Source organism: Acanthisitta chloris, unplaced genomic scaffold (assembly GCF_000695815.1).
Source record: "Acanthisitta chloris isolate BGI_N310 unplaced genomic scaffold, ASM69581v1 scaffold16541, whole genome shotgun sequence".
NCBI classification, from domain to species: Eukaryota; Metazoa; Chordata; class Aves; order Passeriformes; family Acanthisittidae; genus Acanthisitta; species Acanthisitta chloris.
The window spans coordinates 44-17,560 of record NW_008655691.1 but is presented as its reverse complement, the minus strand read 5'-3'; the positions used below and the strand labels follow the sequence as shown (position 1 = coordinate 17,560).

General features: G+C 41.0%; 1 protein-coding gene across 1 annotated transcript; it reads left to right on the top strand.

Annotated features, from left to right (window-relative positions):
• The first annotated feature begins 244 nt into the window (after positions 1-244).
• LOC103811082 (DNA repair protein REV1-like) lies at positions 245-16,893 on the top strand. The gene is made up of 9 exons (XM_009084029.1): positions 245-465; positions 1,450-1,622; positions 5,863-5,965; positions 7,739-7,895; positions 8,241-8,443; positions 10,892-11,125; positions 15,090-15,198; positions 16,332-16,543; positions 16,714-16,893. The coding sequence occupies exons 1-9, from the start codon at positions 259-261 to the stop codon at positions 16,882-16,884; spliced, it is 1,569 nt and encodes a 522-aa protein (XP_009082277.1). The 5' UTR covers positions 245-258; the 3' UTR covers positions 16,885-16,893.
• The last annotated feature ends 624 nt before the right edge of the window (positions 16,894-17,517 follow it).

Here is a 17,517-nt window from a genome sequence, read left to right as displayed (position 1 = left end):
TAGAGAGAGATACATAGATAGATATAGAGATGTATACACTGAGGGTGAATGTATGAAAGAGATTGAAGAAATGCAGGGGAAGGCAGCAGAAGTTTCCATTCAAACCATGTTTTATGGTGCTATGTGTATTTATTTGCTAATTCAGCATGACCTAGCTTAGGTTTGAAAAGATGAATGTTGTTTGTTCAAACCTACCTGGCTCTGAATTGTATAGGGTTAACAGAACCAATTGCTTTGTTCTTAGGAGTTGGCAGGACGATGGAATCTAAGCTGGCTTCTTTGGGAATTAAAACCTGTGGAGATCTGCAGTGTGCTTCAATGTCAAAACTACAGAAAGAATTTGGTCCTAAAACAGGACAAATGCTCTACAGATTCTGTCGTGGTTTGGATGATCGACCTGTTCGTACAGAAAAAGAAAGAAAATCTGTTTCAGCAGAAATCAACTATGGAATAAGGTTTACACAGGTAAAGTCAAACTTCTTTTCTGCAGTGACTTCTTTCAGCTGTAGAAGAATCTTCTCATGTTCTGGTTGTTTTCACTTACACTTTGATCTGTTAGAGCACCATCTTAGCCACAAAATAGAAATGAGGAAAATGAAGGAAACCAAAGAATAAAATGGGAGGAGAGACTGCAAAAGTATTGGACTGAAAAGAAGCTTGCACAAAATTATCTGGCTATTCTGCCTTCCTTATCCAGGTCTGGTGCAGAAAAAGAACTGCAGTAGGTTTGTCAGCACCTAGCATTCTCTTTCTTTTAAATGCTGATTATTCAAAGATTTTGGTGCCTGAAACCTTCACCAGCTGCTCCAGTACATTTTTATTAGGCTGTTTATAGATATTGTCAGGTGTGAAGAGTGTTGTTGACAAAATTGTATTTAAAAAGCATCTCAGCTCTGTTGAGAACTGAAGTATTTACAGAAATTACAGAAAAAAACCAAACAGGTTTGGAGATGCCTCGTGGTGTTGTGTAGTCCAGACTTCTGCTCAAAGCAGGGCAAGCTATGAAATCAGACCTGCTGCTCAGGGCTTTATCCTGTCTGTTGTTGGAAACCTCCAAGAACAAAGACTGCACAGCCTCTTTGAGCAACATGTTCCACTGCTTGTCTTTCCTCCTGGTGAAAAAGATTTTCCTTATAAGTCCTATGCTCTTCATCTTCTATGTTTGTGCTTACAGCTAGACTTGCAGTTTTTGGTGAGGTCTCTAAATACATGTTTAAAAAACTTATTTCCCAAAGGACTTAGTATTGCCTACTTATTTCAGCATTAGGATAGGAATCCACCACCTTCCTTAACTTCATTGACCTACAGCATGAACAGAACATTTGAAGTTAAATAAGACAATTGCCTGTGGGTGAGCTTTTTCCTCTCTGGATTGTATTGACCCTGAATGATTTGCCTTCAGTATTTGAAAACTAGTAATTCTCTGAACATGTTGTTTTTCCCTTTCAGCCTAAGGAAGCAGAAGCTTTCCTTCTGAGCCTCTCAGAAGAAATCCAGCGTAGACTGGAAGCTGCTGGTATGAAGGGTAAACGATTGACCCTTAAAATCATGGTCAGAAAGGCTGGAGCACCAGTGGAGCCTGCAAAATACGGAGGTCATGGAATCTGTGATAACATTGCCAGGTAACTGCTAGGCTTGAGCACACTGCTGCAGGATGTTGAGCACCAAAATTTGCAGGAAGACAGGACAGAAATATCAAAAGTGCTTGGTACCTCTTTCTCTACGTATCAAACTTGCACCAAAATCAGAAGTAGAATATTATCCAAAGCGTTGGGTTATACATACGTGGTCTTTTAGTCATCAGTAATACATATGTACATGTATATTGTTGGTGTACCTTTCTGCATCTTGCTCAGTATTGGAGTTGGGGGTTTTCTTGCAGTGCTTTTAGAAGACACATTCACATCCTGCACTATGACACACGTGGCATTTTTATTTCTGCAAGTGACCAGGCAAGTTGAAATGTTCTGCTCATACATACAGTTTTCTCTTCCTGAGCTGTGTAATGTTGGGTACATTCCTTTTTCTTGAGCAGCTTTCTGCTGTTACTCATAGGTGGTTGGTCACATGCTGACTGTGACAGCTGGAGTCAGTTCTCAAAGAAAACTGTGCTTTGTCCTTGTCAAGAAGGATGTCTGATAGTACAGTAGTCCTCTAAGTCTAGAGCACATGGGGGCTAGGGCAGTATTTGCAGAATGACTTCCTGCAGAAGACTGAGAGACCACGTTGGATTCTGAAGGTTGGAGCTGGCAACAGACACCTCAGTTGTCTGGCTTAGTACAGATGAGTTTCTGTTCAATCTTGTCTTTCCTGTTGTTTCACCAATAAGTCTGCAGAGAAGTTTTTGGTCCTAGAAAAGACAGTGAAGATCCAAACTGGAGCTTAGAAAGCTGAATCTCAAAATCTCAAGGTTCAAGACTGTGCCCCATGTTTTTCAGCTCTTCAAGAAGGCAACTTGTTCGTGTCTTTTAACCTTGGCAGTTACATTTTCTTTTTGGTATAGTTGTAGGTTCCTCATCAGAAGTGCCTTTGTTTTCTTGTGGTTCCTAATCAATGGATCCATATTGGATGGTTCTGAGCCTCTTTCTACTCAGTCTGGCTGTAGCACTGTTGATCTCCCTGAGATCTCCCTGTAGTGTCTGCCCATCCCTGGGGCAATGGGATAGCCCAGTTGTTCCACCTGGGTAGTCAGGAGTGGGACCTTCAGCTTCCACAAGCAGTGCTGTTCCTCTTGCCCATTATTTATTTATGATTGTTCCCTGGGGTTTTTTGCTAAAATGAATGATGTTGGCCAAATACTAGTTGGATCTGAAAATGATTTTTAAGCTTACATGCTGAAAACACAGGAATGAAGCATCATGTAGTTACTTGCTGTTTCATTCAGGATTGTTGCAGAACCTTCTAAATACACATGTTCTTCAGGCATGTTCCTTGTATCACAGCAGTTGTTCCTTTAGAAAAGGGATGATCCTGGCTTTTGTGAGAGGGTGCACTTAGCATCTTGAAGATTGGTCTTTTCTACTTTTCCCTCTGTCTCAGGTGGTTGTAACAGATTAATTATTCTTGAACTGAAGGATTGTCAGTCAGAGCTGCTGATAACAGAAGAGGTGGTGAGGTTCTTTCAGTGGGTTTGAGTTCAACAGAAGGACTTGAATTCATAGAGCCTGTCACATACTTGTGGTCTTGCTACATAGAATTCAGCTGTAAAAAAACCTGTAACTACAAAATTGACATTTCACTATCAGAAGCTTGTCACCTTTTGCATTGGTGTATCAAGAAGAAACTCAGTCAGTCTATACTTCTGACTATCCTGAGTTCTTTGAGCTGAAGATCTACTCTGAACAGCCTAAGACCATATTTTTAGGCTTGATTGTGTGTTGAAGTAGAGCTTTATACCTCCTTTATTGGAACTAGAACCAGCATGCTTTCTCATGAACAAGTCAGTGCTTGGCATCCCATTTCTGTGGTCCTTCTGCTTATGTTCCTGTGCCCTGAAACGTCCCTAACTCATGAAATATTAAAGTAAGATGAGGGAGCACCAAAGGATACTGCTTTGTTCACACCTAGCTAAAGCAGCTCAGATTGCAAGATCTTGTTTGGTGGCATCTCTGCTCCTGGCTTTGCTACTGACCTTGTCCATCCAGGTTGTGCTGTTTGATGATGCAGGTGCTGTATTCCTGTCTTCCTTACAGCATTTCTGTTCAGTCTGGTGAAAGGCTTTTTAGCAGCAGCAGGGTCAACTCCAGAAGATGCATCCAAGCAAATGAATGAGAATCTCAGAGTGATGTTCCTTTAAGTGTGGCTGTGTACAGGCAGGTTCCAACAGTTTGGGATTATTTACTGGAGATAAAAGGGACTGGTTTCTCTCTTCAGTTTAAGATTTTCTCTAGCTATAGCTCATGACCCATTTCTTGCCCCCTCCCTTCACAGGTGAATGAGTTGCTGTGCTTTCTCATCCTACAGGTCAAGATTCCCTAGAGTGATAATCATAGTCCTACAAAGGATTCAGTCTCACAGACACTTAAAATCAAATTCAGCTTCTAAGAAGCTGTATTTTTACTGCATCTTTTAAATGAAGTATAGAATACGAGAGTGCAGTAAAGACCTTTAAAAATACTCTTCTGAAATGGTGTGTACCTTTAGATTCATCTGATTTCTCCTTAATATTTTGAATAGCTGCATCTTAATGGTGATACTGGTCCCCTTTTTATTAACTAACATGTAAGTCTTAGGAAGACCTTCACATCATTCAGAGCAGGAAGGTATTTCCTTTTCATGTTGGCAGAACTGGGCTTTTCAAGAGATGACTGTTCCTGGTGGTCTCTGACAGATTGAAAAGTAGAGCAACAACATCGAAGTGTTGAGTAAGTTGTCAGGATGGGACCCTGTCAAAACTCCAAGGTGGAACTTCCTTTTTGTCCACAGTGCCCACACCATCAGAATTACAACTGCCTCAGTTACCTCAGTGAGAAGACTTTACATCACTCAAGTACATTTGATTAGCCACTTGAAATTCTGTTCTTACCTGTCCCAAGTGATAGGCCATTAGAGAAAGAACTCAGAGCTCCCAAGCACTGCTGCCCTGCCAAACTCTCAGGTGGCAATTTGTAAAACTCACAGCCAGGTCATTTTGTGAGGCTTCTCCATGAAAAAAGTGCCCACGGCGTAAGTATTTGGAATGTTGTTTATACTTAGTTCCTGTTAATTTGAGTTCTTTGTTGTTTGTAATCACAGAGTCAGTTAGGTTAGAAGGGACCACAATGGGTCACCTGCTCCAACCTCCCTACTCCAGCAGGGCCACCCTAGAGCACATGGCTCAGGATTGTGTCCAGATGGGTCTGGAATATCTCCAGTGAGGGAGAATCCACAACCTCTCTGGGCAATCTGTTCAGTGTTCAGTGACTGCACAGGAAAGAAGTTCCTCCTTGTATTCAGGTGGAACTTCCTGTGCATCAGTTTTTGCTGTTACTTTTTGTTTGTTGGTTTCCACAAGTGAGCAGAGTCTGATCCATCATCTTGGCACTTCCCATTCATGGACTTGAATACATTAATGAGGTTCCTCTCAGTCATCACTTTTTGAGGCTGAGCAGGCTCAACTCCCTCAGCCTTTCCTCATCACTGAGGTGCTCCAGTCCCTTCAGCATCTTTGTCACCCTCCCCTGGACCTGCTCCAGGAGCTCCATGTCCCTCTGGTCCTGAGGATCCAGAACTGGACACAATCCTCCAGGTGTGGCCTCACCAGGGCTGAGCAGAGAGGCAGGAGCAGCTCCTTGGCCTGCTGGCAATGCTCTTCTTAATGCATCCCAGGATTCCATTGGCCTTCTTAGCCACAAGGACACACTGACTCATGGACAGCCTGTTGTCTCTCCCTCTGAGTTCCTTCTGAAGCTCTTGCTGTCGACATTTGACAATTGACAACTGAAATAATACTTAGCAAGGTATGAACCAATCCTGAGTGAAGGATAGTGCTGCATGAGTGTGTTTCTGTGTAAACTCTAAAGTCAGACTCTTTTTCTGGCTTCAACAGGTAGCATGTATATAAATACATACTGCATTTGACAATTTAATGTGTGAACTGCACACTGAGAGTGTGCAGTTAGTAAGTAAGTAAGCTCTGAATTTAATGTGTGAACTGCACACTGAGAATGTGCAGTTAGTAAGTAAGTAAGCTGCATTTTTTTCTGTACATCATGCTTAGTTTTAATTACCTTTAAAAAGAAACCACAGAACAAAAAAAGTGTTCAGTTTCTGTATGCTAAGAAATCATGTTCTGTCTTTCTCTGAGGTCCTTGCAGAATTGTTGTTTTTTTTAGGATTTGTGAAGCAGTTTCCTTTTTAACCATGCTTGTTTATTCTTTTTAGAACTGTGACTCTAGACCATGCAACAGACAGTGCAAAAGTAATTGGGAAGGAGACTCTGAACATGTTTCACACAATGAAACTGAACATATCAGATATGCGAGGGGTGAGTCAATGGGAAAACTGAAATTTATCCTCTTTATCAACCTTCTTTGTTGTCTTCTGGAAATTTTCAGTTTCCTGGGATGGATGATAACCAAACTTAGACAAAAGTGTAGATAATACAAAGCTTACCTAAATTAGGTTATGCAGTCATATTATGTTTGTATATTTACCTTTGAAAAACATGATTACAGAGCCTTTAGTTTAAAAACTCTAAAATTTTATTGTGGTGTGAAATAACCCACAGCTTGAACCAGCCTGAGGTTATAAAGCTAGTCTGTGTCTTGTATAGTTCTACTTACATGTGCAAGCTGTATTTTGCCATAGAATTTTCTGACAACTTTTGCACAGCTATTAGTTAAGTAACTAATATAAATACTGTTTGTAATGCCAGTCAGAGGTACAGATCAGAGGAGGTGTTTTTCTAGACTGCAAGTCTTAGAGCAAGAGGTTAACCAGCCCATGGTCTGGCCTTGGTTTGGAGGTGCTTTGCTGGCTCTTTGGATTCATGGTTTGTTTTAGAACGCTCTTTCTTCATCTCAGTGATTTTGTCATGTCAGTGTGAACACATGAAAAGCTTATTTTGGCACCAGCCATTTGTTACAGTGGAGCACAGAGGGTTTCTACAGCAAACCTGCATTTATTGCTTATCTGGAGATAGAAGTAGGGCTTTGATTCACAATGTTGCCTTGCAGAGTTGTCTCCCTGGGTTGGAGTTGAGGAAATACTTGTCATCCTATCCCTGTCTTTCTCTGGTTTCTTGTCTGTCTCCTTTGCTGACTTCTTTCATCATTCTATTTCCTGTGATTTCTTTAGCACTTGTTTTAATAGTGTTCTAATTTAAAATTAGCATCCCCTAGACATGGGGATGGACATGTTGTTTTGCAAAACAATGTACTGCTTCTGACTAGGTGGCTCTGAGTTCTGGAGGGACCATTCAGTTCTAGCTTATATAATCAAGTGTACATCCATCCAGGGTTCCTCAGTGTTTGTCCTTTCAGCTGATTTCAGACACTCCCAATGTCTGTGTGGGAGTTAGTCCCTTTAACCTTTGTTTATACATGAGGTGAGTCATGCTTTAAAGTGTCCTTTTTGTGTTGATATCTAGAAAGGATCCTGAACTTATACTCTTACCTGTTTGCCCACACTTAGGCAGATAAATGCACTCACTTGTCCCACAGACTTCACATAACACTTAAACTCTTGTGCTAGAAGGCAAAAAACCCCGCAAGGGAAAATTGTTTGGCACAGGAGAAATGAGGAACACCTCATCTAATGAAAACTGCTTGCACCCAAGTACTGCCACCCACTGAGACTTTGTGAAAACCGTGTCTAGAAGTGAAACACTATTATTTTTCTCATTTGTAGACTGAAGGGATGGATTTAATGTAGATTGTTCTTGGGGAAAAGCTTTGCTTTCTTGTATGGGCAGCCACATTTGACATTAGGCACTTCCTGGTCAGTACTTCTATACTTGTTAATATATACATAATATATACATTGTTTATGATCCTGTTGACTTTTCTGTATCAGAGAAGTTAAGATGGAATTCTCTCTGTAATTTCTTAGCTATTGGATTGTGCTGGATAATCCTGGGATTTGTTTGGTAGTTTTTAGTGGCCATCTATGTGTATTTCAACATACTTGTATTGTTCTCTCCCCCACCCAAAACAGGCAGCCAATTCCAGAGAAGGCAGTGCTGTTATGAAATAATTACAGAGTTATTTTTTTTTATTTGAAACTTCATTAAACAAATGTATTAATGTTTTGGATTTAGGTTGGAATCCAGGTACAGCAGTTAGTTCCCATCAGTAAAACCACTTCAGCACACTCAGCAGTTCAGTCTGGACATTTACCTGGTGGATCACATTCAGTTATTGACCTTTTTCATGTTCAGAAAGCAAAAAAGAACTCAGAAGAGGAGCACAAGGAAGGTCAGTAAGCTTTGTGATCAGTTCTGAAGAGCCCCAACATAGATGACCTTTTGAAATACTTACTCAGTATTATACCAGTGTAAATTATTTAACAGAAACTTTTTGAGAGTTGGTTTTGCTGCTGCAAATGAAAATGCTGCTAATAAAACTCTGTGTAGGATTATTCCAATCCTTGAGTTACCAGTAACAGAGGATACTTTTGAAATAGAAGGTGTTACAATTATGTTATATATTGTGTAAGCTCTTTAGCAAATAATACTGGAAATTAGCTTCACTGGGTCTTGAATCTTCAGAGTGTTTTTAACTATTCAGTGATCATTCTGTATTTTGTGTCCCTGTGTACAGTATTTGTGGCTGCTATGGACCTTGAAATATCTTCTAACTCAAGAACTTGCACTTTCCTTCCACCTCGTGGTACTCACCTCACACCTGGTCTCAGTTCTAATGCCAACACCACCGAGTCTGCTGTCAAATGCAATGGTGTGCATTCTCCTGTCAGTGTCAAATCCAGGCTCAATCTCAGTATTGAGGTTCCCTCTCCTTCCCAGGTAAAACCTGAGAATGTGACACATATGCAGTGCATTATAGTAACTTAGCATTGTCTGTCTTTGATAGAGTGAAAATGAGACTTTTTTTCAATCAAGAGAGTTCTGCTAGAGTACAGTGCACAGTAAGAAAGTGTTAGTGATGTAAAACTGTTTTGCCTTAATAAAAGGATTTTTAATAGTGGTCATTTATAGGCTAACTGAAAAAATACTATATTTATTCGGAGAAAAGATGTTTAACTTTTCAGTATCTTTTTCACTTCTCATCACCTGTCAAAGGATTGCAATGGAACAGGAATGGAAACTTTAACTTTTCAGTATCTTTTTCACTTCCCATCACCTGTCAAAGGATTGCAGTGGAACAGGAATGGAAATGATGCTGAGGATGACATGGTAAAAAACACTATGTTTCACCTTTCACAATGCCCAGAACCTAATGAAGAGATTATTGAGGTTCAGATCAGATGTCAGGAGAAATGTTTTCCCTCGCACTGGGATATTGCCCAGGGAGGTGGTGAAGTCACCATCACTGGAAGAGTTCAAGAGGTGACTGGATCTGGTGCTGGAGGATCTGGTTTAGGTTTTAGGGGTTCCAGCAGTGACAGGTTAAGGGTTAGACTTGATGATCTTAGAGGTCTCCTCCAACCTTGGTGGGTCTGTGATTCTATGAAAAACACACAGTAAATGTTAGGAAAACTTCCATCAGAGAAATTAAACACATTATGTATTTAAAGCCCAATGTTTATATGATTATGATGCAGATTTGTAAATTCCATTTTCTTAGGTCAGCTGTTAATAGTATTTGTGATAAACTTAATCACTGATGAGTGGTTTGGCTGAAGAAGAATTCTGGCAAGTAATTTATGGCATTTTTCATGAAGACAGCACTTTTACATTTTTACCATCCCTCTTTATGGGGACTGGAGCACAAGTGCCATGAGGAGAGGCTGAGGGAGCTGGGGGTGTTCAGCCTGGAGAAGAGGAGGCTCAGGGGAGACCTTCTCCCCCTCTGCAACTCCCTGACAGGAGGTTGGAGTCAGGTGGGGGTTGGTCTCTTCTCCCAGGCAACCAGCAGCAGGACAAGAGGGCACAGACTCAAGCTCTGCCAGGGGAGGGTTAGGTTGGCTATTAGGAAGAGATTTTTTCCAGAGAGAGTGCTCAGGCATTGGAATGTGCTGCCCAGGGAGGTGGTGGATTCCCCATCCCTGGAGGTTTTCAAGCTGAGACTGGATGGGGCACTTAGTGCCATGGGCTAGTAACTGTCTTTACTTCTGCTTTTAACCATACTATGCTATGGAGTACAATACAAAATTCAGTGCAGGGAAGGGGTGATGAGAGTTAATACCACACTGCTGTTTGTGTACTGTGTGCTGGGAAAGCAGCAAGTAAGATATTTTACACCTGGGATTCCCAGAAAATGCTTATAGAGTTATATATGCAGGAAATTTGGGATGAGTGAACACACACAGAATGTGAAAGAGTAACTGTAGTGATTAGCAGTACAGACAGCTTTCATCAAAACCTCCCAGTTACTATAAGTCAAGTAGATTTTCATAGATACCTGTGGTGCTTGTGTTTAAATCCAGGATCTGGTCATAAACTCGAAATTTTCTTCTTAAAGGTAAAAGATAAAGTATTCAGTTTAAATCCAGGATCTGGTCATAAACTTGAAATTTTCTTCCTAAAGGTAAAAGATAAAGTATTCTAACACTGCTGCAGAGTCTTATTTAGCAGAACTTAGAGGCAAACACTGGCATTTATATGTATAGTTCCACTGAAACTTGCCTTGTGAGAAGATGGAACTTAGAGGCAAACACTGGCATTTATCTGTATAGTTCTACTGAAACTTGCCTTGTGAGAAGATGATGTTGTGCATGGCCTGTTGGTTATATCCATTCTGCCACTCATGCAGCTCTCATTGTAGAACAGCAGCTTTGGGCACTGAGGGGTCATAGCAGTTGTTTCAAGTCAATAAGTGATAGTAAGTAAAAGCTTATTTCATTACCAAAATCTATGGCAAGTCTCTGACATTATGTAAACATGCATAATAACATTAAATTAGTAACACATACCTTAGAACTGTATAAAGAAGGAAATTAATTGCTTACAGCTCTCTCGCAGACACTAGTTTAGTATTGGTATCAACATGTGTAACTTGAACTCAGAATTTGGGTTTCCTTATTACTAGGTAGCTGTGGAGGAAAACATTTCTCTGATGTGTGGTGAGAAGACTGAACCTTGAGGAGAGAAAACTGAGCATTCACACTGACTGAACTCAGTCTGAGATGGTGTTTTGCTGATGCAGAGTGTAACTGTCAGGGCCCTAAGTATGTTTGCATACAGATTCAAACCTAGGGTTTTGTAAAATTTAGGAACTGTGCAACTGATTTTTGACTAAAACAACTGTTTCCTCTTGCTCAGAAAAATCTCAAAGCTTTTGTGTATTTGTAGCTAGATAAGTCTGTGCTGGAAGCTTTGCCACCTGATCTCCGAGAGCAAGTGGAGCAAGTGTGCACCATTCAGCAAGGAGAGAGCTGTGGGGAGAGCAAAAAAGAGCCAATAAATGGATGTAACACTGCACTTCTGTCACAGCCAGTGGGAACTGTGCTCTTACAAATACCAGAGCTCCAAGAACCAAACACCAATATGGGAATCAATGTGATAGCCTTGCCAGCTTTCTCACAGGTAGGATGTTTGCACAGTGTCCAGAAGCATCAGCTTTTCACCTCTGAGATAACATTAACTAGAACCTGGGCCTGCCCAGAATTATTTATGGTCCTTTAATAATCTGTCTGCTTTCAAATAAGTGTTACTTTATGTCTCACAAACATAGTATGACATTATTTCTTGGAGATTTCAAGCCATCATGCCTGTGTTTTTTGCTGTTTAATGTAGAGCCTGCTCATTTATGCTTTGCTTTGCAATCCAGTGTGTAAATAGCCTGTTTTCTGCATTGCAGCTGAGTTACACTGCACCAGGAGTCTGAAGCAGTGCTAAAATCTGCTTAGCTACTCACAGGAGGCTCACTCTGTTTAAGTGTATGTTTTGATGGTGTAAAGGCAGCCTCTGCTAGCTCCTGTAGATGTGGTTTGTTTGTATCACATTCCTGGGAGAAAGGCAGGCATGGCTACAGATGGTGCATGTCCCCATAGTTTTTCAGTGGGCTCATAGATAGTGTCCAGGATGAGAAAAGTGCAAAGTTGTTTGTCAAAATAGGGAGCTGAAGGGGGAGCAGGTAACAGTTAGGATGCTTCTGCTGTTATTCCACTCTTCAGTCCAAGGTGGTGCTGAACAAATGGAGTGTAAAAATTTTTTATAATCCTTAAAAAAAAGAAAAAAAGGAAGGTTTGGTTACCCAGAGGTACAATATCTTGTACATGTGTCATTTAAAGAGAGCAGTACTTGTATTTCTGTTCGTTGTGTCATTGCTCCATTGCTGTTCTCAAATGAAGTGATAGCACCTGGTCACATTTAGAGAGATTTATTGCTGTCTCTGAGGCTGCTTAGCTGAGAGAATCCAGAGAAAATCAGGTAGAAATTCCTGCCCTCTTTTCACTCATGCATAAGTGTTACTTAGATGTGTAGTCTCTTCTACTACTAAAATCTCCTCACCTCGATTCAAGTTCATTGTTTCAGAAACAGTTGTGCCAGTTTTCACTCCTGAACTGCAGAGTTGGTTTTCCTGTGTGGATTAGTGAGCTCTCCATCCCCCAGCTGGTTTAACTCATGTGGTTACATCTGTCCATGAGCAGGAGTTTACCTTGGACTTGGGTGTTAAATTATGCTGTGCTATAAAGCACACCCCTCCCTGCTTGTTTGACCAGTAAATTGGAGCTTCATTTGGCTTTCTCTAACAATTCTTTTAGCTTGTGTTTATGCTTTCTCTGTCTGTTGATTAGGTAGTGGAGAATTATTGGGGTTTTTTTATACCAGCATTACTTTTGAAGTTTTCTTAGAAATGCCTAGTTTACACACTCAAATACACTGGTTTTCCTGTCTGTCTCCTAGTGCATTTTGTCACTCTGTTACTTGTTCCAAAATGATGCTTAGCAGAGCAGCCTTTTTGTTTGAAGATGTAGTTCAAGAAGAATTCACTGCATCCTATTTATTTGTCAGGGATATCCCTACTGTCTAGTTTAGAATGTCTCAGTCTTGTACTCCAGGTTTTTTCCTGAAAGCCATTCAGCTCTTTATTGGCAAAAAGAGCTGAGATTTACAATTTTTCTTTTCTGAGCTAGGTTTCATACCTGGAGTCATGTGGTTGAAGAGCTTCCCTTTAGGCTTGGGGGAAAAAATATGCAAACCCCAGTTCATTAATACAGGAGAACTTTTCTGTGTTAAAATCAAACATGAACTTCAGCATCTTTGTCTAAATACAGTTTGACACTTCTTTGTTTTGTTAAGGTCTGTTCTATGGTTGCACACAAAATTTAGAATTACTTTCTTGCAGATGATGCAGTGAACTAAGTAGTAATAGGTTGCAGGTATAGAAATATTGCCAAGCACCCCAAATTGAGTACTTTAGCTACATCAGCTCAGCAGATGGAAATGATGCTCTGCCATCTTTTTATAGCTTAATTAGGTTTGTTTTTCAGCCCTTCATTCCTTTTGTCTGAGCTGTGTTGTGTTTTTATGACCAGGTGCCAAGTTAATTGGCTGATAGTGATTTATTCATTAGTAAGCATATGGAAAATGTGCTTTTCTGGGTAGGGTTCTCCTGTTACAAGAATCCAGATAGGTAGCTTTTGTTTCCATCAGCTGCTGAAGTGATCTTAAAATTTGGAATAGCAGCTGAATCCTGTGGAAGCACAGGCTGCAGAGAGTAAAGATCTCAGATGCTTATACAGCACATCACAAGTGCTGATGGCTCTGTGTGCTAAGGTGATACCTGGATTTCTAAAGCAGAGCTCTCCTGGATATATGTGGATGTGGTACAGGTGTGTGGAAGTTAGGTTAGGACATAACTGAGACAGAGCTGAGACTGGATGTGGCACTTAGTGCCATGGGCTCATGACCACAGTAGGGTTGGACTCGATCTTGGAGGTCTTTTCCAGCCTCATTCTGTGACATTCTGTCTGTAAGTTACCCCAAGCTCCAATTAATTAGTGTAGAATTGATATGAACTTGATTGATGGCTCTTCTGACTGAAGTTTTGCATGTTGCAATCTGAGAGGGCAATGATAGGGGAACAGCAGACTCACATCCAGTTCCCTGTCCTGGAATATTTCTCCATGGATTAATGATGTGCACAAACCCAGTGTTAATTCAGAGTTTTCCAAACTCTTGACTCTCATGGCTTCACCAGAGCACACTAACCTTTTAAAACCAGTTTTAGTCAATAAAATTTACATCTAAAAAATAACTTATACCTCTGGACTTAATTGGCTGCATCCCACTGTGGTGCTTTGTTCTGCACAGTGTATGTGGTAATTGGGGTCAGAGTTGTTCCCATTTCCTCCTTTAATTAGTGCATGTTCGTGTGGAAAAAAATAAAATGGTGTTGGCAGTTCTAAAAATGGAAACAAATGTTGTGCAAAGTTGGTGAGTTTTAACCTGTGGGAGCACATTGGTGTTTGTGATCTGTGTGATTCAGACATCACATGTGAGTGGCACAGTCAGAGCATCCTTTGGGTTAAAACAGCACAGAGCTGTGGAAAAGGAGGTGAATTTTAGGACAATGCAAACTGACCTATAACAAGTAGAGTATCTCAGATAATTACAGAAATTGTATTGTGCCTTTAGAATAGTAATTGTACTTTTGAGTAATTTGGGGGGGGTTTGTGCCCATCTCTGAATTTTGCCAGTGCAGTGAAGGGCACTCACTCTGCCACTGGCAGATTTCATCATCTAAATGATAGGTTTGGGTTTTTCTGAACTAGATTTTGAGGATTGCGAGCTGAAAACACTGTCCAATAATAATGGGAAATTCCAACTACAAGACTAGTCTGTCACTGATTTTTCTACTTCAGACACAGTGAGGAGAGAGAACTGACACAAGAAATTTTATTTTGTCCATATGAGTGTGTCTGGTAATTGGCAACAAATGATTTCCTGTCTAGAATTCAAGTCCCTGGGATGGTTGCAAGGGACTGACTGTGTTTTTATCAGTCAGACAAGGGGGGACAACTGTGGGAAGAAGAAATTAAACCCTGGGGTTAGTTGAAAGTACAACATCACTGGACTTGGCTTTTCCTGTGCTTAAAGAAGTGATGCTGTTTCCAAGAGTGTTTTGTGTGAGTTGTGTAGCAGCTTCCAGGAAATAGAAATATCCAAGGAAAAGGAGGAACACAAGTCTGACTGTCAGAGTGTCTGAGTTTTGGAGCTGGAAGGGAGTTCCTGAGTCAGGCCTGACTGTGCTGTTAATAGAGCTGTGTATCAGTAGGAGAGTAAAGATGGTTTTTGTGGTAGGCCCCTAAGAGTCAGTTTATTAAATAATTAATGTAGAGCAATATTCAGTGGAAAATTTGGTTGTTTTTACAAGCTGAAATATGCGAAGAGAATATACCAAGTGTTTTACAGTGTTTCAGTTATATCTCGTTTATTTTTGCTTGGCACTAAATGTAAATAGCTCTCTGGGATGAGTGAGCTGGGGGAAGCAAACAGTGCTGCTCTCTGCTGAAATCACTAACTGCTCTTTTGTTGCTGTTAGGTGGACCCTGAGGTTTTTGCTGCACTACCTGCTGAGCTGCAAGCAGAGCTGAGAGATGCCTATGATCAACGGCAGAAGCAGTCAGAGCAACAACCTGCAAACACTTTGGGTGAGAGTGTAACTGTGCAGTAGTTTGGTGGGGGAGTTGTTCAGTATCCAAACAGTTACACAGCCCTAAATAAGACTGGGAAGTCTGGCTAAAGCTGCCGTGAAGATGTTGTGTTCAGTTGAGTTTCTGTATTTATTTTTGACAGTCAGTTAGAACCAGCTGTGGCCTCAGCTTGCAAGCAGATGCTTAGCTTTACTCAGATGGGTAATTAACTCAGCTCATGGGGACTGTGGCACTAAACTTACCCATGTCCATATGTTTGTGGAGTGGAATCTGAACTTGACATGTCTTGTGATTTCAAGTATTGCATCTTCAGTACCTGACTTAGCTACTGTGTTCTCTTGGTACCTGTAGCACTGGTGTTGGGTTTGGCCAACTAGAGAGAGGCTACACCTCACTATATGTCTGATGGTCAGATGAGATTACTCTGAGCTTATTATCCAGGTCTCCTTTTGATGATCAGTAAGGTGTAAGATTTATTCCCTGTGTGAATGTGTTTTCTTGTAGAACAGGTTGGCAGTGTCATTGGGCTCATTGCCAGTTAAATACTGTGTTACTGTAATCACACCTTGATGTCACAGATAGTGGACAAAGGCAGATGTGTTAGCATGATGAAGTGAGGGCAATTCCCTTCCTAAACTCTGATAAAAGCATTGCAGGAGACTCCCCAGTGCTGGTTTTGCTGCTAAGCACTGCTGGGATGCCTTAGTGGGGATCTGGGTGGGACTGAGGCATTTTTTCCAGTAGGCCTCAGGTTTCACCAGCTGCTCATATTCATGTATTGAAATGCTCAGTTAAGACACTCAACTGTTAAAATAGCTGAGTTAAAACACTCAACTGTTCATAAGCCTTAATTAAAAGGCTTATGAATAGCTGAGTATCCTCTGAGGACACTACTGGCTAGCAGTACTTCCCAAATACTTACAGCATTACCCATATCTGGAATGGCATGTGAGTGTTCAGGATGTTCTCCCAGTGGTCCAGCATTACCCATATCTGGAATGGCATGTCAGTGTTCAAGATGTTCTCCCAGTGATCATCAGGTTTTTGTGGAAGGTAGAGAGTCCCCCTTTCAGTGGAGAAGTATTACATTTTGAAATGTATCAACTACTGACTATTCCTGTGCTTTTCAGTGTCAAAAAACCCTTTCCTACACCTGAAGCCTACAACCATGAAAAATAAGAAAAAGATACGGAAAAAAAATCCAGTCAGTCCTGCAAAAAAGATTCAGAGTCCTTTGAAAAACAAACTGATTGGCAGCCCTGCAAAAATCCTGCCAGCTGCATCTGGAAGCCCACAGAAGCTGATAGATGGCTTTTTGAAACAAGAAGGGACAGCTGCTCAGGTACTTTGAACAGTAACAGCTCTCAGTAAAGCTCTGTCTGTTTCTTTAGACTCAGTTCATGCTCACAAGTGCAGCTGCTTTCCTTTGCTAAACACTTCTCTCTGTTTGTATATATATGGTGTTGCCATATTTGTCAGACTGAGCATTATCAACTTTTATGTCTGGAGCAGCCAGAAGCAGTTCCATCCACTTCGGACTCCTCAGGCCCCTCAGCCCTGCAGACTGAGCAGCAGACAGGTTTGTTCAGGCCCCAGGCACCCAACCTGGCTGGAGCTGTCGAGTTCAACGACGTCAAGACGTTGCTGAAGGAATGGATCACCACCATTTCAGGTACAGGGTGACATGCTGCTGCTGATCTTGCCTGCCTCACAAAGAAACTGCTTTTAGTAGGCTTTTTGTACCTTCTTCCTTCACTTTTCCTTTCACTGCTGATTTTTCACAGTTATCTTGAAGTCTTACTGCTTTGGCAGTTGTGGGGGAACTTGGTTCTTTCTGTCAGTTGTTGTTCTGTGGTTTTGCCAGCTCCTGTGTCTTGCTTAACATCATGAAACTCTACGTGCTCTCTCTCTTCAACCCTTGCCTTGAGCCATGACATTATTTGTGTGGGAGGTTTTTCTTGTTTTCCCAACCAGTTACAACCACTAGGACGAAAGGGAATTCCTCTTTTAGGAAGGTATAATTTTAGAGGCTAAAGAGTGCAGGTTTTTGGGGTTTTATTTCAACATAACTGCTGGAAAGAATGCTAGGAAAAAAATAGTGCAGAAGTGTAACACTAATTGTGATTTGAATTTAATATTATGCCAAACCAACATCAATGCCTTAATATCTTGGGAAATCTGACCTTTGTACCCTGGACATTGCTGTTCTCCTAGGGGTTTCGAAACAGCCATTCCATTCTAAATTCCAGTCTCTTCTCCCTTTGGTTGATGCCATCTTGGCTGTCAGTTGTTCATACTGAAGAAAAAGAGGTCTAC

Excerpts from the sequence above, each read along its gene's own strand:
- LOC103811082 (XM_009084029.1), top strand. The coding sequence starts at position 259 with ATGGAATCTAAGCTGGCTTCTTTGGGAATTAAAACCTGTGGAGATCTG. Across the intron at positions 466-1,449 it reads ATGGAATAAGGTTTACACAG|CCTAAGGAAGCAGAAGCTTT; the intron begins GTAAAGTCAAAC and ends TTTCCCTTTCAG. Across the intron at positions 7,896-8,240 it reads AGAAGAGGAGCACAAGGAAG|TATTTGTGGCTGCTATGGAC; the intron begins GTCAGTAAGCTT and ends CCCTGTGTACAG.